We start from the raw sequence: 24,924 nt of genomic DNA on the forward strand, positions 1-24,924 counted from the left end.
AAGGATGGCTTACCAGTATGGACTGTCAAAGTGCGGCTGGTGCACCCGCGGAGGTTCTCGGTGCAAGAGCAAGGCACCCCTGCGTTGGATATGCATTCTTGTGCTGGCAACACAGACAGTAAGGAAATATTTTCCTAATGATTTATTTTACCAAACACTTAATATATCCGTTGTAAATCGGTCGTGGGTAACATGTGAGGATTCTGGGAAGCACACAATCTAGTTATTCTTATCCTTCGATCTGTTCAGCGCAGTCCACCATGAGTCGTACTGTTATAAGTAGTTTCAAAGGTGATAGAACTATTGTTTCCCTTTTCTAAAATCACGTCTGAACTCATTTTTGAGGCCCTAAAAACAATGATACTTGGTCTTTTATGAAAATGATTTTGTTACCAATCATTCTAAACTGCAAATTGATGTGCATTTCTAAACATTGTAGAAAACTGCGCAAATAATGCAGATAAATACATGATTATAATTGTAGATTTAAATTATTTGTTATGCCGTTCACAATGAGTATGAAACATAAAAATATGGGGAAGACTTCCTTTTGCGACAGGCACCCAAATTGAAGTAAAATATGGGTATAGCTAAGTCCGGGAACTTTTTACTCGCACCATGTTAATAGCATTGCACCATGCACACACACACACACACACACACCCACACGCACACACACACACACACACGCACACACACACAGTCTGAGGAATCTTCAACTGTGAAGGAGGTATAGACTTAACCCAAAGAAGAAGAAGAAGATAATATCTAATAATAATAGGAATAATAATTTCCACCCCCCCCCCACCCTTCCTGGATCCGCCACTGTCTTAAACAGCACCCTTTAAAAAATCCTGGCTACGCCTATATTGTAAACGGATGGTCAGCTCTGGTGAAGCTACATACCACTGTCTCTTGTTAGCTCACTAATGATTGACAGATGATGTCACAAGATGAATGAGATCTGGAGCTTTTTTAGGGTGGAGCTTAGTAGGTCTGAGAAAAATATTTAACAATCTATGAAATATATTCGGATGTTTGAATAAAAAAAATATGAGAGGTATGCAGCCCTGCACATCAAGAGGAATCAACTTATATTTGGATATCACCCGATATTTAATATTATATTTCCACTCCCCCCCCCCCCTCCCCCTTCTCTCTCTCTCTCTCTCTCTGATTAGATATTGTGCTCTAATTTCAACATATTTACTGCATGAACTTTCTTTTCTGTCTTACTTTTATGTATAATGAATAATAATGATTTCTTTTCTGTCTGTACCCCCTCTCTGTTGATTTCTCTCATTAGGACTTATAAGTTAAAGATTTACTTGTTTGAATATCCTATTTTAGATTCAAATAACGAATTATCTAATCTTTACTATAAATCCTTTTCAAATCTAGATTTTCTTATTTGAAAACTGCCAATGTCCATTAACATCTTCATTGTACTGATGCTGATACTTTATATTAGATTCAATTGAGCAATTAATATTTCCCCTCTTGTACTACTTTTAATTTCAATTAAATCAAGACTTTCCGATTTGAGTACTTTATATCATATATTCAAAAAAGGAAATAGTATTCACCTCTTTTTTCTTCATGTTGATAATACACGATTACCGAAAAATCAACGTAGGCTACGGTAATTTCGATAGCCTTGTACACGCCTATTGAAACATGAACATGACAATTACTATTGCTTAACCTGGACATCATTTTGTAAAGGCAAGTCAATAGGGTCTTCAAATTGCCCCTAAGATGATATCTTGAAAGTATTTTGTGATCGTGTTAAATCCAGGTTTACTTGTTTTAATACTGAACTTTGAAGTAGGGTGAATATAATTGTAAATACAAACATTTGAACAATCTTTTTGATATTATTCCTCATCCACGAATGCTGAAGGCCCATTCCATTTATTTTGTTTGGTACCAACTATGAATGGAATGGGGTTTGAATTATTTATGAGATTTTATTGTTGAAATCTCGTGTTCTTATTTGTGTTCCTATTATTTCTGTCTTTTAGAATTATACAGATTTGCATGTTCAAATACTGTTCAACAGATACAAAATGAAATTTTGCCTCTTCATATCACTATTTGTGTTACATTTTATAGATATGAAACTATATTTACCATGATTTTGCCTTGTTTGAATGGCAGTACATTATTTTCACCATAACGATTTTCTTCTTGTTCTTGTGTATACTGTATGCCAGCTGTAAAGTAGGAACTATTCTATTTTTTCAGTATCTTAATTATATATTATTTATAGATTCGTTTGTATACTGTATTTAATAACGGTGAACAGAAACGATTACAATGAACATAAACAAATTGGAAAGTCACCATCCCACATAACTTTTCACCTAGGAATGATGCATACCCTATTTAAGGTAACGCTATATTTCTTGGTGGTTTTTTAGGGAAGGGGGAGAAGGGGGTAGGACTGATATTCGAATTCGTGTTCCTATTCACCATAATGTTTTATTCATTGTTTTTTCCTTTACCATATTCACAACAAACTATAATGTCGTATTCTATTTCTATTTGTTAGAACGTATTAAAAAAAAATCCCTCATCATTACTTCGTCAAATTATGACATGTTTAAATATTGTATAATATTCGCTTCATCATGGCATTTAGTGTAGTGTAGGAAGTGCCTGACTGGGAGATGGTGACCTGTGAACAGTGGCGTAGACAGGTTCTTACACCTGGGGGGGGATGACTGGGCTGCCAACGCTAGTGAGGGTGCGAAGCGCCCGAGTGAGGGAGCGAAGGGACCGAGCGGGGGAGGGTGTGGGAGGGGGCTGTCCCCCCTCCCACGGTAGGGAGCTTTTGCAATTTTGAACTTGAAATCGTGCAATCTGATGCATACTTAATGAGGTAAAATAACACACACAAGCGTGCACGCACACACACACATACTCACACACGCACACACACACACACACACACACACACACACACACACACACATACTACGCCTTGAATGGACAGACATACATCGACAAGATCTACACACCGTGGCATACGAATACAGAATGGACTGACACATAGTATTGCATATTGAACCACACTACGTATTTATTTATCTCTGTGAATTTTGCTGTTACACCTCTTCAGAAAAAAACCCAATGTCAACTGTGTACACGCAGGTATAGTCTTTGTTGTCTTGATAGGGGTATGTGGTTATGAATGAAAACAACCTCTGTGGCCATTTGTGAATAGAACACATAAACAACAAACAAATAACGATTAAACTTTGAACAATATGTCTGTTCATTATAAAGCATAATAATACGTACATACTATGCTTTTTTTTTTACCTCAAAGAAACAGGCATAGTATCCATAGATGGATATTGGCTGGCGGCTCATTAACATACAGATACAAAAAACATAAACAGTATCACTATGATCCATGGAGTAACAATACTGCTTTGTAAGTTTGTGAAGAAATCGGAACCATAACGGCATTGCATCGTTTCAAATTAGGGCATTATTTACTTCTATTTGATCTCAGTCTTATAATAGTAATAGTAAAAATAATAATAATAATAATAATAATAATAATAATAATATTAATAATAATAATAATAATAATAATACAAATAAAAAATAATACTAATAAAAATAATAATGCTAATACTAATAGGTTCCTTTTATCTCGCATTTCAAGACAGGGTAAATTCACACTGCGCTTTACATGAAACAAACTTCTTTAGACATTTCGAACTTATGTCTTCATGCATCAATCAACATACAATACAAAGTGCATCTTAAATAAAACAAAAATAAATAAATAGTTAACAATACATAAAAGATGTAGCTGCTGCAAGCTTAACAACAAACTAATGTATACCAGTCAGTCCTGATATCAGTATTAGTGTAACAATAGTCATATAGTGGGAGCATGAAGTTGAACAATTCATGATTATACATAATTATATATGTTTGTTTGAATAATACTTGTTATAAAAATAGTAGTATGGTACTCTCTGTCACGAATTATTATGTATACTGTTGTAACACATTCATTTTCTATTCCGTTTTAGAATTGGCTTTCACCGTGTGAATGCGGCTAACAATAAACACAATTACAATAATGATGAGGATTATTATTATCATCATCATATCTATCATTATTATTATTATTAATATTATAATTGTTATCATTATTATTATTACTATTATTATCATCATTATGACTTATTAAGTAAGCAAATATCATTCCCCAAAACCTGGGGGGGATGATTGTACATGCCACCCCCCCCCCCACCTTGTGAGGTGGGGGGATGCATCCCCCTCATCCCCCCCCCCCCCCTCCGTTGTCTACGCCCCTGCCTGTGAATGATGAGCCTACCGGGCCCTGCCCCTTAAATTGTAGGAGAACGGCAAGCCCAGTCAGTTCCTTTTTTCTTACATTATTGTATGTATCATATTATGTTAGGACTTTATATAGGGTATTCATTTCTGACTGGGAGATGGTGACCTGTGAATGATGAGCCTACCGGGCCCTGTCCCTTAAATTGTAGGAGAACGGCACGCCCAGTCATTTCATGTTTTAATAAATTATTGTATGTATTATATTATGTTAGGACTTAGTGTATTAATTCTGACTGGGAGATGGTGACCTGTGAATGATGAGCCTACCGGGCCCTGTCCCTTAAATTGTAGGAGAACGGCACGCCCAGTCATTTTATGTTTTAATAAATTATTGTATGTATTATATTATGTTAGGACTTAGTGTATTAATTCTGACTGGGAGATGGTGACCTGTGAATGATGAGCCTACCGGGCCCTGTCCCTTAAATTGTAGGAGAACGGCACGCCCAGTCATTTCATGTTTTAATAAATTATTGTATGTATTATATTATGTTAGGACTTAGTGTATTAATTCTGACTGGGAGATGGTGACCTGTGAAAGATGAGCATACCGGGCCCTGCCCCTTAATTGTAGGAGAACGGCACGCCCAGTCAGTCCATTTTTTAATAAATTATTGTATGTATTATATTATGTTAGGACTTATGGTATTAATTTCTGACTGGGAGATGGTGACCTGTGAATGATGCGCCTACCGGGCCCTGCCCCTTAAATTGTAGGAGAACGGCACGCCTTTCAGTTCATTTTTTAATAAATTATTGTTTGTATTATATTATGTTAGGACTTAGTGTATTAATTCTGACTGGGAGATGGTGACCTGTGAATGATGAGCCTACCGGGCCCTGCCCCTTAAATTGTAGGAGAACGGCACGCCCAGTCATTTCATGTTTTAATAAATTATTGTATGTATTATATTATGTAAGGACTTAGTGTATTAATTCTGACTGAGAGATGGTGACCTGTGAATGATGAGCCTACCGGGCCCTGCCCCTTAAATTGTAGGAGAACGGCACGCCCAGTCATTTCATGTTTTAATAAATTATTGTATGTATTATATTATGTTAGGACTTATGGTATTAATTTCTGACTGGGAGATGGTGACCTGTGAATGATGCGCCTACCGGGCCCTGCCCCTTAAATTGTAGGAGAACGGCACGCCCAGTCATTTCATGTTTTAATAAATTATTGTATGTATTATATTATGTTAGGACTTATGGTATTAATTTCTGACTGGGAGATGGTGACCTGTGAATGATGCGCCTACCGGGTCCTGCCCCTTAAATTGTAGGAGAACGGCACGCCTTTCAGTTCATTTTTTAATAAATTATTGTATGTATTATATTATGTTAGGACTTAGTGTATTAATTCTGACTGGGAGGTGGTGACCTGTGAATGATGAGCCTACTGGGTCCTGTCCCTTAAATTGTAGGCGAACGGCACGCCCAGTCATATACTTTTTTTTAAATTGTATGTATATATTATGTTAGGGCTTAATGTATAAGATTCTGACTGGGAGATGGTGACCTGTGAATGATGAGCCTACTGGGCCCTGCCCCTTAAATTGTAGGAGAACGGCACGCCCAGCCACTTCATTTTTTTAAAAATTATTGTATGTATTACATTATGTTAGGGCTTAGTGTATTAATTCTGACTGGGATGTGGTGAGCTGTGAATGATGAGCCTACCGGGCCCTGCCCCTTAAACTTCAGGTGAACGGCACGCCCAGTCAGTTTCTTTTTTTTAATTGTATGTATATATTATGTTAAGATTCTGACTGGGAGATGGTGACCTGTGAATGATGAGCCTACCGGGCCTTGCCCCTTACACTTCAGGTGAACGGCACGCCCAGTCAGTTCATTTTTTAATAAATTATTGTATGTATTATATTATGTTAGGGCTTAGTGTATTAATTCTGACTGGGAGATGGTGACCTGTGAATGATGCGCCTACCGGGCCCTGCCCCTTAAATTGTAGGAGAACGGCACGCCTTTCAGTTCATTTTTCATACATTATTGTATGTATCATATTATGTTAGGACTTATAGGGTATTAATTCTGACTGGGAGATGGTGACCTATGAATGATCAGCCTACCGGGCCCTGTCCCTTAAATTGTAGGAGAACGGCACGCCCAGTCATTTCATGTTTTAATAACTTATTGTATGTATTATATTATGTTAGGACTTATGGTATTAATTTCTGACTGGGAGATGGTGACCTGTGAATAATGAGCCTACCGGGCCCTGCCCCTTAAATTGTAAGAGAACGGCACGCCCAGTCAGTTCATTTTTTAATAAATTATTGTATGTATTATATTATGTTAGGACTTAGTGTATTAATTCTGACTGGGAGGTGGTGACCTGTGAATGATGAGCCTAGCTGGCCCTGCCCCTTAAAATGTAGGAGAACGGCACGCCCAGTCAGTTCATTTTTTAATAAATTATTGTATGTATTATATTATGTTAGGACTTATGGTATTAATTTATGACTGGGAGATGGTGACCTGTGAATGATGCGGCTACCGGGCCCTGCCCCTTAAATTGTAGGAGAACGGCACGCCTTTCAGTTCATTTTTTAATAAATTATTGTTTGTATTATATTATGTTAGGACTTATGGTATTAATTTCTGACTGGGAGATGGTGACCTGTGAATAATGAGCCTACCGGGCCCTGCCCCTTAAATTGTAAGAGAACGGCACGCCCAGTCAGTTCATTTTTTAATAAATTATTGTATGTATTATATTATGTTAGGACTTAATGTATTAATTCTGACTGGGAGGTGGTGACCTGTGAATGATGAGCCTACCGGGCCTTGACCCTTACACTTCAGGTGAACGGCACGCCCAGTCATTTCATTTTTTAATAAATTATTGTATGTATTATATTATGTTAGGAATTAGGGTATTAATTCTGACTGGGAGATGGTGACCTGTGAATGATGAGCCTACTGGGTCCTGCCCCTTAAATTGTAGGAGAACGGCACGCCCAGTCATTTCATTTTTTAATAAATTATTGTATGTATTATATTATGTTAGGACTTAGTGTATTAATTCTGACTGGGAGGTGGTGACCTGTGAATGATGCGCCTACCGGGCCCTGCCCCTTAAATTGTAGGAGAACAGCACGCCTTTCAGTTCATTTTTCATACATTATTGTATGTATCATATTATGTTAGGACTTATAGGGTATTAATTCTGACTGGGAGATGGTGACCTGTGAATGATCAGCCTACCGGGCCCTGTCCCTTAAATTGTAGGAGAACGGCACGCCCAGTCATTTCATGTTTTAATAAATTATTGTATGTATTATATTATGTTAGAACTTATGGTATTAATTTCTGACTGGGAGATGGTGACCTGTGAATAATGAGCCTACCGGGCCCTGCCCCTTAAATTGTAAGAGAACGGCACGCCCAGTCAGTTCATTTTTTAATAAATTATTGTATGTATTATATTATGTTAGGACTTAGTGTATTAATTCTGACTGGGAGGTGGTGACCTGTGAATGATGAGCCTAGCTGGCCCTGCCCCTTAAAATGTAGGAGAACGGCACGCCCAGTCAGTTCATTTTTTAATAAATTATTGTATGTATTATATTATGTTAGGAGTTATGGTATTAATTTCTGACTGGGAGATGGTGACCTGTGAATGATGCGGCTACCGGGCCCTGCCCCTTAAATTGTAGGAGAACGGCACGCCTTGCAGTTCATTTTTTAATAAATTATTGTTTGTATTATATTATGTTAGGACTTAGTGTATTAATTCTGACTGGGAGATGGTGACCTGTGAATGATGAGCCTACTGGTGGGTCCTGCCCCTTAAATTGTAGGCGAACGGCACGCCCAGTCATATACTTTTTTTTAAATTGTATGTATATATTATGTTAGGGCTTAATGTATAAGATTCTGACTGGGAGATGGTGACCTGTGAATGATGAGCCTACTGGGCCCTGCCCCTTAAATTGTAGGAGAACGGCACGCCCAGCCAGTTCATTTTTTTAAAATTATTGTATGTATTATATTATGTTAGGGCTTAGTGTATTAATTCTGACTGGGAGATGGTGACCTGTGAATGATGCGCCTACCGGGCCCTGCCCCTTAAACTTCAGGTGAACGGCACGCCCAGTCAGTTTCTTTTTTTTTAATTGTATGTATATATTATGTTAAGATTCTGACTGGGAGATGGTGACCTGTGAATGATGAGCCTACCGGGCCTTGACCCTTACACTTCAGGTGAACGGCACGCCCAGTCAGTTTCTTATTTTTAATTGTATGTATATATTATGTTAAGATTCTGACTGGGAGATGGTGACCTGTGAATGATGAGCCTACCGGGCCTTGATCCTTACACTTCAGGTGAACGGCACGCCCAGTCAGTTCATTTTTTAATAAATTATTGTATGTATTATATTATGTTAGGAATTAGGGTATTCATTTCTGACTGGGAGATGGTGACCTGTGAATGATGAGCCTACCGGGCCCTGCCCCTTGAATTGTAGGAGAACGGCACGCCTTTCAGTTCATTTTTAATAAATTATTGTATGTTTTATATTATGTTAGGACTTAGTGTATTAATTCTGACTGGGAGATGGTGACCTGTGAATGATGAGCCTACTGGGTCCTGCCCCTTAAATTGTAGGCGAACGGCACGCCCAGTCATATACTTTTTTTTAAATTGTATGTATATATTATGTAAGGGCTTAATGTATAAGATTCTGACTGGGAGATGGTGACCTGTGAATGATGAGCCTACTGGGCCCTGCCCCTTAAATTGTAGGAGAACGGCACGCCCAGCCAGTTAATTTTTTCAAAATTATTGTATGTATTATATTATGTTAGGGCTTAGTGTATTAATTCTGACTGGGATGTGGTGACCTGTGAATGATGAGCCTACCGGGCCCTGCCCCTTAAACTTTAGGTGAACGGCACGCCCAGTCAGTTTCTTTTTTTTTAATTGTATGTATATATTATGTTAAGATTCTGACTGGGAGATGGTGACCTGTGAATGATGAGCCTACCGGGCCTTGACCCTTACACTTCAGGTGAACGGCACGCCCAGTCAGTTCATTTTTAATAAATTATTGTATGTATTATATTATGTTAGGAATTAGGGTATTCATTTCTGACTGGGAGATGGTGACCTGTGAATGATGAGCCTACCGGGCCTTGACCCTTACACTTCAGGTGAACGGCACGCCCAGTCAGTTCATTTTTTAATAAATTATTGTATGTATTATATTATGTTAGGAATTAGGGTATTCATTTCTGACTGGGAGATGGTGACCTGTGAATGATGCGCCTACCGGGCCCTGCCCCTTAAATTGTAGGAGAACGGCACGCCTTTCAGTTCATTTTTAATAAATTATTGTATGTTTTATATTATGTTAGGACTTAGTGTATTAATTCTGACTGGGAGATGGTGACCTGTGAATGATCAGCCTACCGGGCCCTGTCCCTTAAATTGTAGGAGAACGGCACGCCCAGTCATTTTATGTTTTAATAAATTATTGTATGTATTATATTATGTTAGGACTTAGTGTATTAATTCTGACTGAGAGATGGTGACCTGTGAATGATGAGCCTACCGGGCCCTGCCCCTTAAATTGTAGGAGAACGGCACGCCCAGTCATTTCATGTTTTAATAAATTATTGTATGTATTTATTATGTTAGGACTTATGGTATGAATTTCTGACTGGGAGATGGTGACCTGTGAATGATGCGCCTACCGGGCCCTGCCCCTTAAATTGTAGGAGAACGGCACGCCTTTCAGTTCATTTTTTAATAAATTATTGTTTGTATTATATTATGTTAGGACTTAGTGTATTAATTCTGACTGGGAGATGGTGACCTGTGAATGATGAGCCTACTGGGTCCTGCCCCTTAAATTGTAGGCGAACGGCACGCCCAGTCATATGCTTTTTTTTAAAAATTTGTATGTATATATTATGTTATAGGGCTTAATGTATAAGATTCTGACTGGGAGATGGTGACCTGTGAATGATGAGCCTACTGGGCCCTGCCCCTTAAATTGTAAGAGAACGGCACGCCCAGCCAGTTCATTTTTTAAAAATTATTGTATGTATTATATTATGTTAGGGCTTAGTGTATTAATTCTGACTGGGATGTGGTGACCTGTGAATTATGAGCCTACCGGGCCCTGCCCCTTAAACTTCAGGTGAACGGCACGCCCAGTCAGTTTCTTTTTTTTTAATTGTATGTATATATTATGTTAAGATTCTGACTGGGAGATGGTGACCTGTGAATGATGAGCCTACCGGGCCTTGACCCTTACACTTCAGGTGAACGGCACGCCCAGTCAGTTCATTTTTTAATAAATTATTGTATGTATTATATTATGTTAGGAATTAGGGTATTCATTTCTGACTGGGAGATGGTGACCTGTGAATGATGCGCCTACCGGGCCCTGCCCCTTAAATTGTAGGAGAACGGCACGCCTTTCAGTTCATTTTTAATAAATTATTGTATGTTTTATAGTATGTTAGGACTTAGTGTATTAATTCTGACTGGGAGATGGTGACCTGTGAATGATGAGCCTACCGGGCCCTGCCCCTTAAATTGTAGGAGAACGGCACGCCCAGTCATTTCATGTTTTAATAAATTATTGTATGTATGATATTATGTTAGGACTTAGTGTATTAATTCTGACTGGGAAATGGTGACCTGTGAATGATGAGCCTACCGGGCCCTGCCCCTTGAATTGTAGGAGAACGGCACGCCCAATCAGTTCATTTTTTTATTAAATTATTGTATGTTTTATATTTTAGGACTTAGTGTATTAATTCTGACTGGGAGATGGTGACCTGTGAATGATGAGCCTACCGGGCCCTGCCCCTTAAATTGTAGGAGAACGGCACGCCCAGCCAGTTCCTTTTTTTAAAATTATTGTATGTATTATAATATGTTTGGAATTAGGGTATTCATTTCTGACTGGGAGATGGTGACCTGTGAATGATGAGCCTGCCGGGCCCTGCCCCTTAAATTGTAGGAGAACGGCACGCCCAGCCAGTTCCTTTTTTTTTAAATTATTGTATGTATTATATTATGTTAGGGCTTAGTGTATTAATTCTGACTGGGAGGTGGTGAGCTGTGAATGATGAGCCTACCGGGCCCTGCCCCTTAAATTGTAGGAGAACGGCACGCCCAGCCACTGAGTTCATTTTTTTTAAATTATTGTATGTAATGTATTATATTATGTTATAGGGCTTAGTGTATTAATTCTGACTGGGAAATCATGACCTGTGAATGATAAGCCTACCGGGCCCTGCCCCTTAAATTGTAGAACGGCACGCCCAGCCAGTTCCTTTTTTTTTTTATAATTATTGTATGTATTATATTATGTTAGGGCTTAGTGTATTAATTCTGACTCGGAGGTGGTGACCTGTGAATGATGAGTCTACCGGGCCCTGCCCCTTAAATTGTAGGAGGACGGCACGCCCAGCCACTGAGTTCATTTTTTTTTTAATTATTGTATGTATTATATTATGTTAGGGCTTAGTGTATTAATTCTGACTGGGATGTGGTGACCTGTGAATGATGCGCCTACCGGGCCCTGCCCCTTACACTTCAGGTGAACGGCACGCCCAGTCATATACTTATTTTTAATCGTATTTATGTTAGGGATTGGTCTATTAGGTTCTGACTGGGAGATAGTGACCCGACTGGGCCCTGCCCCTTAAACTGTAGGTGAACGGCACGCCCAGTCACATACTCTTTTTTCATTGTATGTATACTACTATGCTTGGCACGATTTTCAAATTTCCGGCCCCCCCCCCCAAAAAAAAAAAAAAACAGTGCTCACTACTCCCCGACACATTTCATTTAGTCATGAAATACAAGAAATGTGTCCCTAGATATATGATATATATCTCTATAAAATAGAGAAAAAATATGATAAATAGAAGGGAAAATGTATGCATGTTTTTGTAAGTTTTGTGCACCGGGAACAATGCAGACCCTTTTTATTTCTTCCTCTTGAATAACGAAAATGAAAAGGGCATATATTCCTTGATTTTATTATAGGCTAAAATAATGTTCCAACTTGTTATCATATTCTCCATGTGTATTGGATATTTCTTATCACAATGATATTTTTGAACATAAGCCGTTTGTGTGTGGACGTGTTGAATTAATGTGTATCATATTCACAGCAATAACAATCGGCTTTATATTTTTCTTCGAGGAAGATAATAACTAATTGGTTTAATAATCAATTAAATTAATTTTTTTTAAATGATATTTTCTCTCTTGTATTATTCTTCAGATCTAGGTTTGATGGCTAATACTACTTAGCTTCATTGAATACTGTATGTCAGATTGTCTTCTCCCTCTACATTACTTTTTATAAGTATGGCTTTTTTTTCTTCTTCAAGTTCATGGCATATTTTGAGATTCGCCAAAATAATTAATGCTCTTTTATAATCCTAATTATCCTATATCCTATTTCAATACGATATTTCCTTATTTGGATACTTCACAACAGGAATTCACTCTCTCTCTCTCTCTCTCTCTCTCTCTCTCTCTCTCTCTCTCTCTCTCTCTCTCTCTCTCTCTCTCTTCCAAAACACTTTTCATCTTGTGAATTGCTTCAGAGAGTGCGTATACAATATATCAGATTCATATCAAAAATTGTATTTTGCCCTTTATTGGTCAATATTTGATATGTTTTTATTTTTAATTTTTGTATGAGATTCACAGTATGGACTACTCCCATCTTTCTCTTTATAATTTGCTAGTTTAAGGGTCGAATTAGAGAGATTTTTAAAATGAATTTTGGATCAGAAACTAATATCCTGACCGTACATTTTTCTTTTCAATATCCCATAAGGTAAGGGTTAAACATAGATACATATTTTATATTGTCGCTTGATGCGTGATTTGAAGATTGAAAGATTATTTAGCAGTGGAGTGATGGCTTGTGCCGATATTTGGCATGATGCTAGCTTAAATGAGAGAATAGGAAATAAGCTAAACTTTTGTTGCTCTTTAATGACTGTCATGATACTCATACTTATACCAACTCTCCCTGATTATACTGCTTGACCGGGAAAGTGTTTCCTTTCTGTTGTTCTATGAGCGCGGTTTTGAAAGACACCATACATGACAACGGGACGCAAATCAATAAATCGATTTGGTGAGCAAAGACTTGTATTTTTGTAAGTGGGTTTGCTCTGATTTATTATCTTGTTGATATTTCATGTACCACTAGGTTGTACCGTATCACGTTAATATGAGATTCATACAATTATAGATCTTTTAAGTATAATCACTCTCCATAAACAAGCTGCAGATCTCGGGTCAACGTCACTGCTTCAGCCTTCAAATCAGACCCGCAGACAAAGCTACGGAAGACTGCCATTCGATATGCCTGAGCTGTCCCGTCGGTGTGGTGGTGCCCTGCCATCGTCGATCGTCACGCGTGGCTGGCGTTAGCTCAGCTCGGCTCAGGTCCGCGGGATTGCTTGGACGGACGAACGGTAGACCAGGCCAGCTAGGATCCCTAAATTTGGCAAAAAATCTAACCTCAGCATAGATATTGCTTCCACTAGTTCTCAACATGCTTTTTTTTCTTCTTCAATTGCTTGATGTGACCATCAAGACCATGATTGAGAATCATAATTAGTCTAATGACAATTGACATGTCGCGATGATGATGATGAGTGGTGAACTGTTTGTAGTCTGTAGTGTTGTTTGTCGATTTATTAAGTTTATCTTGTGTAGATCTAGTCTAGCCTAGGGGTCCAATTGATAATGTGTAAATAGAACTATTCCACAAGCATCTAAAGACCTACCTTATGAAGGAAAAATATGATTAACTCTCAATTTCAATGTCTTAGTCTTACTGAATCCGTAATTTGCATTTGTTTTTTATTTGTTAATTTCAATTTGTTCATTGTTTGTATTTGAAATGTTAATAGTGAATCTTTTTGTGCGCCTTGAGTGCCATTATAGGCAGATATGTGCGCTATACAAATCTTAAATTATTATTATTATAAATTATTATTAAATAAACATGTAGGTCTAGGCCTAGACCTACCGTAAATTAAATTTAGTTAAGACTGGAGAAAGCCTGATAAGTGATATTTTTTCATGAAATGTTCAAAAATCTAAAACTAAAAGTTTTTAGTTTAGATAATTCAAGTGAATGTGCAGTAAGAGAGCTGGAGGATTTCTGAATTGTGTACCGGTATGTTCCATTTTTGCCAGCCATGGTCTATTCAATCAATGACATACATCATTGATGGCACTGCACATTGAATAACGGGGTCAGAGCCGTCGAACCTACTTAAGCCTTAGGGTGTTGTTCTTGATCTTCACAAAGAAGACTTTTGTGAAACATGTAGCGGACAAGTAGCTTAGTAAATACATGTAGTAGGTGCTGATTTAGTCAAGAAGTTTGATTCATGACTGTTTTGAGAAACAGGGACCCTGATCTTTGACACTTTTCACGGTACAGTCAAACCTGCTTTAGTGACCACCAGTCTACAAAGACCACCTGTCTACAAAGGCAACATTTGTTGTTTCCCTTGAAAATGGTTTCTCATTGAATCATGTACTAAAGGATCCTGTCTACAAAGACCACCTGTCTACAAAGGCCACTTTTTGTGTTTCCCTTGGGTGGTCGCTGTAGACAGGTTTGACTATTACATAATTAATAATATGACATATTTCATGTTTCACATTCAATCAGTGACAGTAAAAAGACCATTACATTGATCCAATGCACTACCAAGGCAGCCAGAGAAGATGAATATCGATGTGCTCGCTAGAATTCGTCCGCCACAGAGAGGAGAGGGTGCACACAATCTTAAAATCCAAGGAAGCAAAATCAAGCAAGATGAGACAAATGCCTCGCATACGTAAGTATTTTTTTTGTATTTTGTTCTTGGCAGGTTTTTTGTAGGTGGTTTAAAAAAAAAGGTTATGCATATTAGTTATGGTTGTCTTGGTCTAAAATTCAATGTATCATGAAAAAGAAACATACATGAATTAACAAGTTGAAAATTTCAAAACAACATATTTTTAATGAGACTTTATGTGCATAAGTAGGCCGTCTGTCAATATTCTAAATATTTGTAACAACTTGGCTCAGATCCTGAAATGTTGTTCCCAAGTGTTGAAAACTTTTTCGTTCATCCTTTTTTTACTTTTCAAATGATTTTTTTTATCAAGGGCCTATCTACATGTATTACATTGTACATAACTAAGATCAACTTGTCCTTTTACATGTACAACCATTTACTCTCTCAATTACATATCAATGTCTAACTTCTACTATATGTAGATTCCATGCCATCTTTGATGATGACAGCACCACTGATACAATCTACCAAGAATCGGTGTCTTCTATGGTTGATCTCATGGTGGCGGGCTTCAACTGTAGTTTGCTGAGCATCGGAGAGAGCGGATCTGGGAAGAGCCACACCCTTCTTGGTGATGGGAAGTCGAGACTGGGCGTGGTCCACATGGCTGTGAGGGGGGTCTTTGATCAATTAGGGGACACCAGAGAGAGGGGTTAGTATAGATCCACTTGAGTTTAACAAGTCTGTGTTCCTTATGTGGTCTGTTAAGAGCATCGTTTAACAATGTTAAATCTGAGATGCATGGCCCTACGTGTTATCGGTGTCTGTGATATGGTGTAATATTGGAGCCCTAAAAAAAATTGCGCTTCAAAACGATCATGAAGTGCCTCAAAAAAAAAATTAAAAATTGAGTGACCGGTTATACCATACTCATTTCCCCCAATAGACAAGTGTTATCAACACCGTTAGGAAAACGAAAAATGAAATTTCAATTTTTGATTTCCAATCATAAATATCGTGATAATCAGACAGGCGATCGGTGTATAGCTTTGATTGCAACATGAGCTAAATCCAGTATTTTGTTTCAGAAATATGTCCCTCTCACTTTAATCCATTGACTCTAAATTGCCACAGCATAATGCAGGTGCCTGCTCGCAATGGATTTAGGGGACTATCTTAGGTACATGGTAGTAACCATTACTGCAGAATTAGACATTTAATGACAAAATGTGAAGCAATGACATTAATCACAGTTTGACAAATAGAGAGTGCATAATTTCTCTCGACCTAGTCAATATGAAATTTAAACCATGCCTTTCTTAACTTGTCAACTTGACAGTTGCAGTTTATAATATTGTTCAGGTACACTTAGCAAATATACCAAGCTAACATGCTGCATGCTAGATGGAGAAAAACTTGGATCACATCACAGTCTTATAAAACGTGATGCCTAACATCTTGGTAATTGCATATTATGATTTTATTTTCCAGTAATGATGATGAATACATGTCTAACTATAATTATCATATGATTACATATATATTTTCAGCTAGCAGGAATGATAGCCTTATGAATGGCCAAGTTACTCTCAGCATGTATGAGGTATACAATGAGATTGTGAGAGATCTTCTCAAGCCGACGGAAGGAACACCCAACGGAGGAGGACCTAGTGAGCTGACGGTCAATGCAAAGAAATGGGTTCATGTCAAGGTAAAGGAAACAGGTTCAGAATCTGGGGCCAGTTTCTCAAAACCGTCATAACTCCAAGTTCGTAGGCATCCCATAGATACGGGTGCTAATTTTATAACACGTGTCAATGGGATGTCCAAGAAGTTAGACTTAAGACGGTTTCGAGAAATGGGCCCCTGGACAATTTTTGCATGAAGTATGTTTGAGCATAAAAGGATGATGTGATTAGATTTGTGGGTGTTAGAGGACAAAGGTGAAAGTTCTTAGGGTCATAAAAGTGTGAAAAATCACAGAAAATGTCTTATTACTATGGTGTTTCCAATACCTTGACCCTATTTAGACCAAAGTGTAATCAAGTATTTAAAACCACTAAATATGAAATTAGAAGCATTTGGGTCCGTGAGATGTGATGTTATCACAAGATAATTTATTAATGAACATACCGGTTCACATAGGCAGAGGCATATTAGAGACGTAGTCCTATTCATCTTGTTTTTTCTTTAATTCATTATTATAAGAAGTCTAACCGTGCATGTTTCTTTCACCAGGCAAATCAGAAGAAAAATATATTTAAACTCAGTCAAACAGTCAGCTTTGTATTAAATGAGAAATTTGTATTTTTCAATAAGCTAATCAAAATTGATAGTTGTACATGGGGTATAAAGTCATCAAAGAAGCATTTTCAAAAAAGTACATGCCTGGATATAATTTAAAGTTACCACTAAATATACATGTACATGTATCACACTCTTTATCAATTAAATATATTTTCTTTCATTTCTGTTTGGTTTCTGCTGTTGTACCCATTTCATTGCTATGTGCAGTTGAATAGATATTCCAAACAAATAAAAAAAAAATTTCCCCCTCTTATTACCGGTACTGATATTGTCTGTAGGAATTGACTCAGTCTACACTGAGAACTGAGAGTGATGCACTGTCCGAGTTGAGCCGAGGATTGAACGAGAGGACCCAGGCATCAACAGACTATGGACGTATCCAGGCCAAAGCTACTCTCTTCGTTGAGGTCACACTAAAAATGGTGAGTCTTTTTTATTCTTAAATATAAAGTCCTACTCATTTATATTATCATTTCCTGCGTGTTCCTTTTACGTTATGCAGACAAGTTATCAGAAATTTATTTTGATTTCATTTAGCAATAAGTTAGAGTTCTACTATTTTATTTATTTATTTTAATGCCCCATACATTGAATCATTCAAAACCCTTCTAAAAACCACCTTTTTAATCAGTTATAGTATACTGGAAGCGCACACAAGTAGTTAATTCCATTCAACTGAAGTGTATTGTATTGGTAATATTTTATTTTATTTTGTTGCTTTGAAGCTATTGAACATTTTGAATAATTATAATTATAATTAAGTTAGACAGCACCACATGTGTGCTTAGAAACACCTTTATAAAGTGCCCTATAAATGTAGTTATTATTATTATTTTATTTAAATTGAAAATCAAACTGTAATACAACTGTACATGTACTTCTTAGGAGAAAGAAGAGTTTGGGTATCCTCACGAGTCCAGGTTCCTGTTTGTAGAGCTGCCTGGCATTGAGAAGCTGGCCTTAAACCAGCAGGAGCTTCGCAAGAAAGAGGGAGCTGTCCAGAACAGATCTATCTCATCGTTCGGTCAGCTGATCAGCAACCTCTCTACCAGGCAGAGTCCTGATAGAGTTATTAATTACAGGTAATTGTAGCAACAACTCCCTTTTTAGAGCTTGTAGATGCAGGATCAGAAAGTCTAGACAAAGTAGCATCTATAACCTAGAGTAAAAATACGTCAAAGGGCCGTTACCTGTACATGTATATTTCGAACTTGGTGAATAGTCTGGACGATTATTTCAATTGTCTATCATATGTAGATGATGCAATCTTCTGCTTTGGCATACCGGTAGGTGTAGAAAATCCTATTTTTTCTTGTCTACCTATTTTATCTTATTTTGATAGAGCTGTCCTCCGTTGTTGGTGAAACATGCAGGATTATAGATGAGCTATATGTTGAAAGTGCAAAATATACAAACTCTGATTATCTTTGCTTTCATTAATGTTTGTTGTGCACATTTACATTGTATTAAATCCCAAAAGATGCATTTTATGCTTGCTCAGAGTTTGAAAAAAATTCTCATCTCTAGTATTTATCAAATTTTATGGTTTATATCCAAATATGGCATTAAGCTGGTCCACTATGGCTTTCCAAATTTTAATAACATTAATTTGATGATGATGATGATTCACAGCATTTGTATGGCGCCATTTATCTGTTTAGAAAAACATTAAAAGGTGCAAGCTCCTGCGATAAAGTTAGCATTTACATGCTTGAAGGAAGATGTGAGTTTTGAGTTAAGCTTTGAAGTGGTCCAGGTTGTCAATTTCACAAATAAATGGGTGCCGGAAATTCCACAGGCGAGGAGCAATAGAGGAAAATGTGCATTTTGTATACATTTCATTATTTAAAGTTGATAATTTGGTAGTAGGAGCATGTGTATAGAGCCCTGAGTTTATGACTTGTCCTGACCTCCTTTGTGACAGTCTCTATGCTTTCTCTCCTTTAGTGAGTCTAAAGTGACCAGTCTTCTAGAGAATGCTATTGGAGGCAACTGTAAGACCAAGGCTATCATGCACTTCAGTCCAAACCCTCAACCTCTGCACCTGAAGACATCTCTCATTGTATCAGCTCAACTATCTAGGATCAACAACTTCTTCATCATGAATGACATGGCTGCTAGAGTAAGGCCATGTCTTGCTTTTTATTTATGAGCTTCATGCTATTTAAAGCCCCACTGCACTACTTATAGCTACTTGCGCCCTCCATATAGCAAACAATGCCTAATCAGTGCCTGTTGGTCCCCCATGGTCCCCTTTTTTTAATGTTGATTGAGAGCTGATTTGATGAGATAGCCACCCGTCAGTGACCTTGCAGGAAGGTATAATCCCCGTGGCCAAACTAGTGCAGACAGGCTTTAAATGTGATATCCTGACAACATCTAAAACATGATGTAAAGATACTCCTCCCCCTCCAGCGAAGCTATCATGTTGGGTACATACATGTACGCCCCCACAAATAAAGGGTGGAAGGCCTGGAGACACCTCTTGGGCATTCAGATCTTACACCACTTTTAGATACCGGTATATGGTATGATGGCCCTCACAGGACATAGAAAGATGAAGCCTCGACTGGTCCCTAAGACCAAAGCTTATGGAAGAACTTGTGAAACTTTGTCAGCATAATCATGTGCTGATTCTTTTTTTATTTCAAATCAACAATAGCCATCCAAGGTACCTAGAAGTTCTTTATTTCTTGTACAGCATTTTGCAATAAAAATAACTGCCCGGGCTGAAACCAGGAACATGATTTACAAAACATGGAAACATTGTTTCATACTGTATTGTAAAGACAGAATGTTATGGTAACTGTTGTTAACATATGTGATATCCTGACATCATCTAAAACATGATGTAAAACAAATTATTGCAGTTTCATTTATGTTACTTATTGTATTTTTATTTTCATTGTCATGTTACTGTTAATACACTGTTAGTTAAGTGAGAGCGTTTGTTTCGTCTAAATTAAGCACAATGTTCATTTCACGTTTCTTGTTCATGCTCATTACATATATGTTTTGTAAAGCATTTAGAAACTGTATGTGTATACCAGCGCTATATAAATTTTAGATATTATTATATACCTCACTTAAGAAATCCAGCCATCTGATTGGTCGAAATTGCATTCATAAACTTTAACTATTTCTGTAAATTTCCCAGTAACCATGGTTAAAACAGTTCTAAAATCCCAGTAACCATGGTTACCGGGAAAATAGTTCAGTCTCCATGGTTACCCCATAGGTTTACATGTTAAAAAATGGTCTGAGCGATCGAGGATACCGTAAGTGTGCAAAGAATTGGTCGGTAATTTCAATACAATTGAATCTCGATCGATCTTACCGACAATTTTTGTCTTGCATTGTTCAATTCAATTCAATTTCAATTCAATTTTTTCAATTTCAATTTCAATTTCATTTATTGTTCAACCATCAAAATATATATACAATCAAAATAAGTTACATCAAGATTTAGAATAACGCGATGATGGTTTGGTGACCCCGGAGAGAGCAGAGCTTATAAAAAGGGGCCACCAATACATAAAAAGATCAACATTAATTATACTAAAAAAATATCAACATCGAACATTAATATAAAGAAGAAAAAAAAAAAAAAAAAGAGAAGTACACTTCTGCAGTAGCAACAAAAAACTGTATCTACATGTATAAGAGGGCAGTACAAATGAAAGCGAACAAGAATATCAAGAATATTTTATAAAGAAGGTAAGATTTCCCTGCTTAGCTTTTTAAATCTGGAAAGAGTTGAGCTGTTTTTGATATTGTTGGGGATTTTGTTGGGGATTTTTTGTTGGGGATTGTTGACATGAAGACGAAAATAAACTTCCAAAAACAAAAAAAACAACATCTGCCAATAGATCTTGATCTAAATTCGTGCCAATATGCATTGCAAAAGTAAAAGAAGGGCCCGTTTAATGAAGCATCCACCACGCGAAGCCGTTTTCAATCCATTTTAATGTATATATTAGAGAAAACTGCTCAGTAAGGTAACAGAGCGCGATGGCCGAGCGGTTTAAGGTGGTGATTTTAGTTACATCACCTTCTGTACGCAAGAGATCAAATCCCATCATTGACAAAAGTTTTTTTAATTTTTATGCCTCCGCCACCGAAGGTGGTGCCGGAGGCATCATGTTTTCGGGTTGTCCGTCCGTACGTCCGTCCGTCCGTACGTCCCGTTTGACCATTATCACAATATCTCAAGAACCATTTAAGATTTAAACTTAAGACTCGGGAATAGTATTTATCACCATAGGAAGACGATCTGATTAGATTTTGGAGTACGTAGGTCAAAGGTCACAGGTCACAGAGGTCAACTTATGAAATTCCTTGTATTGAGTTTGTTAGCGCGATATCTCAAGAACCATTTGAGATTTAAACTTCAAACTTAAGGATAGTATGTATCACCATAGGAAGACGATCTGATTAGATTTTGGAGCACGTATGTCAAAGGTCAAGGGTCACAGAGGTCAACTTATGAAATTCCATACATTGAGATTGTTATCATGATATCTCAAGAACCACGGGAGATTTAAACTTCAAACTGAGTGATAGTGTGTATCACTATAGGTAAACAATCTGATTAGATTTTGGAGCACGTATGTCAAAGGTCAAGGGTCACAGAGGTCAACTTATGAAATTCCATACATTGAGATTGTTATCATGATATCTCAAGAACCACTGGAGATTTAAACTTCAAACTTAGTGATAGTGTGTATCACAATAGGAAAACAATCTGATTAGATTTTGGAGCACGTAGGTCAAAGGTCAAAGGTCACAGGGCTCATTATGTATGCAAAAACAGTTTGTGATCGCGTTATCTGAACAACCGATTGATGGATTCCTGCCAAACTTTGGTCATGTATGTATCTTGCAGAGCTGATGAACTGATTAGATTTTGGGGTCACGAGGTCAAAGGTCACAGGACTCATTATGTATGCAAAAACAGCTTGTGATCGCGTTATCTGAAGAACCGATTGATGGATTCCTGCCAAACTTTGGTCATGTATGTATCTTGCAAAGCCAATGAACTGATTAGATTTTGGGGTCACGAGGTCAAAGGTCACAGCGCACATTGTGTATGCAAAAACAGCTCGTGATCGCCTTATCTCAAGAACCGATTGATGGATTCCTGCCAAACTTAGGTCATGTATGTTACTTGCAGAGCTGATGAACTGATTAGATTTTGGGGTCATGAGGTAAAGGTCAAGGTCATGCGGCTCATTATGTATGCAAAAATAGCTTGTGATCGTATTATCATTAGAACAGATTGATGGATTCCTGCCAAACTTAGATCATTTATGTATCTTGCAGAGCCAATGAATGGTTCATAAGATCAAAGGTCATGGGCTCATTATGTATGCAAAAATAGCTTGTGGACGCATTCTCATTAGAACTGACAGATGAATTACTATTTAACTCAGGAAATCTTGCAGAGCCAATGAACTGAGTAGATTTTAGGGTCATGAGGTCAAAGATCAAAGGGTCATATATGTATATAAGAGAAATTGCTTGTAATCACGATATTCTGAGAACATGTTAATGGATTACAATTGAACTTGAATTTGAAAAATTTCTTCCGTTTCGGTTTGTAAAATTGCTCTATGACGGAGGCATCATTTTCGACTGCGCGCAGTCGAATTCCATCTAGTTTATTTTTTATTTTATTTTTTTTTGGCATATAAAAGTATAAATGACTGCTTTAATATTCGAGAAATAGTTGTTTTTATACGCTCTCGGGAAGGTTACAATTGGGCTATTGCACAATATATAGCACAATTCTAACCTTCCCTTGAGCGTTTAAAAACAACTATTTCTCTCAAAGCAGTCATTAATACTATATTATTACATGTATTATAATTATGTGGATTCCTAAAAGATAAATCTTCTCATCACTCATCTGTCTTTGCTAGGCCCTCATCACCCAATACCATGCAAGGCTCATCAGCCTCCAGGGTCAGCTTGGTGTTACCATGACAACGGAACCAGCTAGAGATGATGTGACAGAGGACCAAGCCAAGTTGGCTAGAGACAATGTAAGTTAAACTCAAGACATAAACCAATGAAATTGTATGTAATGAGAATAACACTATGTATTCTTTGCTGAATATGTCCTAGGTCATGTTACAATTTACTCTTGGAAATTTCATTAAATTTGGAAACAAAACCATAAATACTTATAGTATCAAATAATTTTGAAAAAGACACTCTGTGCAATCATTTTAGTTCAAGTTGACGTTTATTGCATTGATTTAAACAAAATAGAAGAAAAGAAAAAAACATTTTCAAAATGTATAGAACAGAACACAAACTGAATTGAACTGCAAACCATGCGATTCACAGTCCGTTGATGTATCCAGACAATAACACCTCTGCATGTGTATTAGTTAAAATTATACTCTATTTGTGAATGAATATTTTACTTTCTTTGAATCATAGTTGAAACTGAAGGAGGAGAACGACTACTTAAGGCGTAGACTGGATCAGATCCAGAGCAGGTTTGGAGACATTGCCTCAGCTAAGACTGATTTATCATCTAGACTGATTGGCAGTGAAGAAGAGAAACTCAAGGTGAGATTTAAAAAAAAGGGTGCTTTCTGGTTTTCTATTGGTAATCTAATTCTTGCAGAAGGATAAATACTAATGATAATGATAGTACACATGTATATATTTGCGGAGAATGCACATGGCAAATATGTGCAGGAAAAAATACATATTTATGTTACTCTTTGGATAACTTTCAGTATTACAATATTGTATACCGTAAAAGTGTTCTGCTTTTCACAAGAGAAACAATACCACCTATTAGGTTTTTATACATGTATTTTTTAATACATTTTGTGTTTCATTTTTTTCACACTTCCAGCTGTCCAAGATGCTTGTAGATCTGCGCATTGAAAATAACAAACTGAAAGAGAGAGGAGCCCAAGAGAACTTTGAACTAAAAAACAAGGTAAGACAGTTTACCCAGAAAGATAGAAAGCAGAATTGGGTAAGAACGTGGGGTGAAAATGTAGTAGAGATAGGTTTGGTTGGCATAAACAAATTGTTAGAAAGAGATAAATTGGTAAAGAGGAGGTCATTTGCTTTGAAAATAGAAAATGCGAGAAAAAAAATCAAAATGTAAATTGGGTGAAGGCAAGGAGATGGGGAAGCAGAATGGGGATAAGAACATGTGGGAGGAGAGAGAGAGAGAGAGAGAGGGAGTGAAAATGTAGTTCGGTTGGTATAAACAAATTGGAGGGGGTGGCGGGGGGGGGGAGGATATTTTCTTCAAAAGTAGAGAATGCAAAAAGGAATCATAATGGAAATTGGGTGAAGGCAGGAAGATGAGGAAGTAATGAGGAAGGGTAACCGAGGGAAATCATCCCAAGATCTAATACAAAGAGAACACATGAGAAAAAGACA

General features: G+C 37.4%; 1 protein-coding gene across 3 annotated transcripts in view; it reads left to right on the forward strand.

Moving 5' to 3' along the window:
- Positions 1-24,924, forward strand: part of LOC752227 (coiled-coil domain-containing protein 78) — a 38,011-nt gene continuing 13,087 nt past the window's right edge. The window contains exons 1-10 of one of the 3 annotated variants that reach the window (XM_030996959.1): positions 1-118; positions 15,090-15,258; positions 15,684-15,913; positions 16,752-16,912; positions 17,787-17,930; positions 18,394-18,590; positions 19,456-19,630; positions 23,430-23,552; positions 23,956-24,087; positions 24,383-24,469. In XM_030996959.1, the coding sequence (XP_030852819.1) occupies positions 15,146-15,258; positions 15,684-15,913; positions 16,752-16,912; positions 17,787-17,930; positions 18,394-18,590; positions 19,456-19,630; positions 23,430-23,552; positions 23,956-24,087; positions 24,383-24,469 (1,362 nt within the window). In that variant the 5' untranslated portion in view covers positions 1-118; positions 15,090-15,145. Of the gene's footprint in view, positions 119-13,269; positions 13,555-15,089; positions 15,259-15,683; positions 15,914-16,751; positions 16,913-17,786; positions 17,931-18,393; positions 18,591-19,455; positions 19,631-23,429; positions 23,553-23,955; positions 24,088-24,382; positions 24,470-24,924 lie in introns of those variants that run through there. The other 2 variants (XM_030996957.1, XM_030996958.1) reach the window with 2 other exon arrangements.

Source organism: Strongylocentrotus purpuratus, unplaced genomic scaffold (assembly GCF_000002235.5).
Source record: "Strongylocentrotus purpuratus isolate Spur 01 unplaced genomic scaffold, Spur_5.0 spur5_scaffold_3, whole genome shotgun sequence".
NCBI classification, from domain to species: domain Eukaryota; kingdom Metazoa; phylum Echinodermata; class Echinoidea; order Camarodonta; family Strongylocentrotidae; genus Strongylocentrotus; species Strongylocentrotus purpuratus.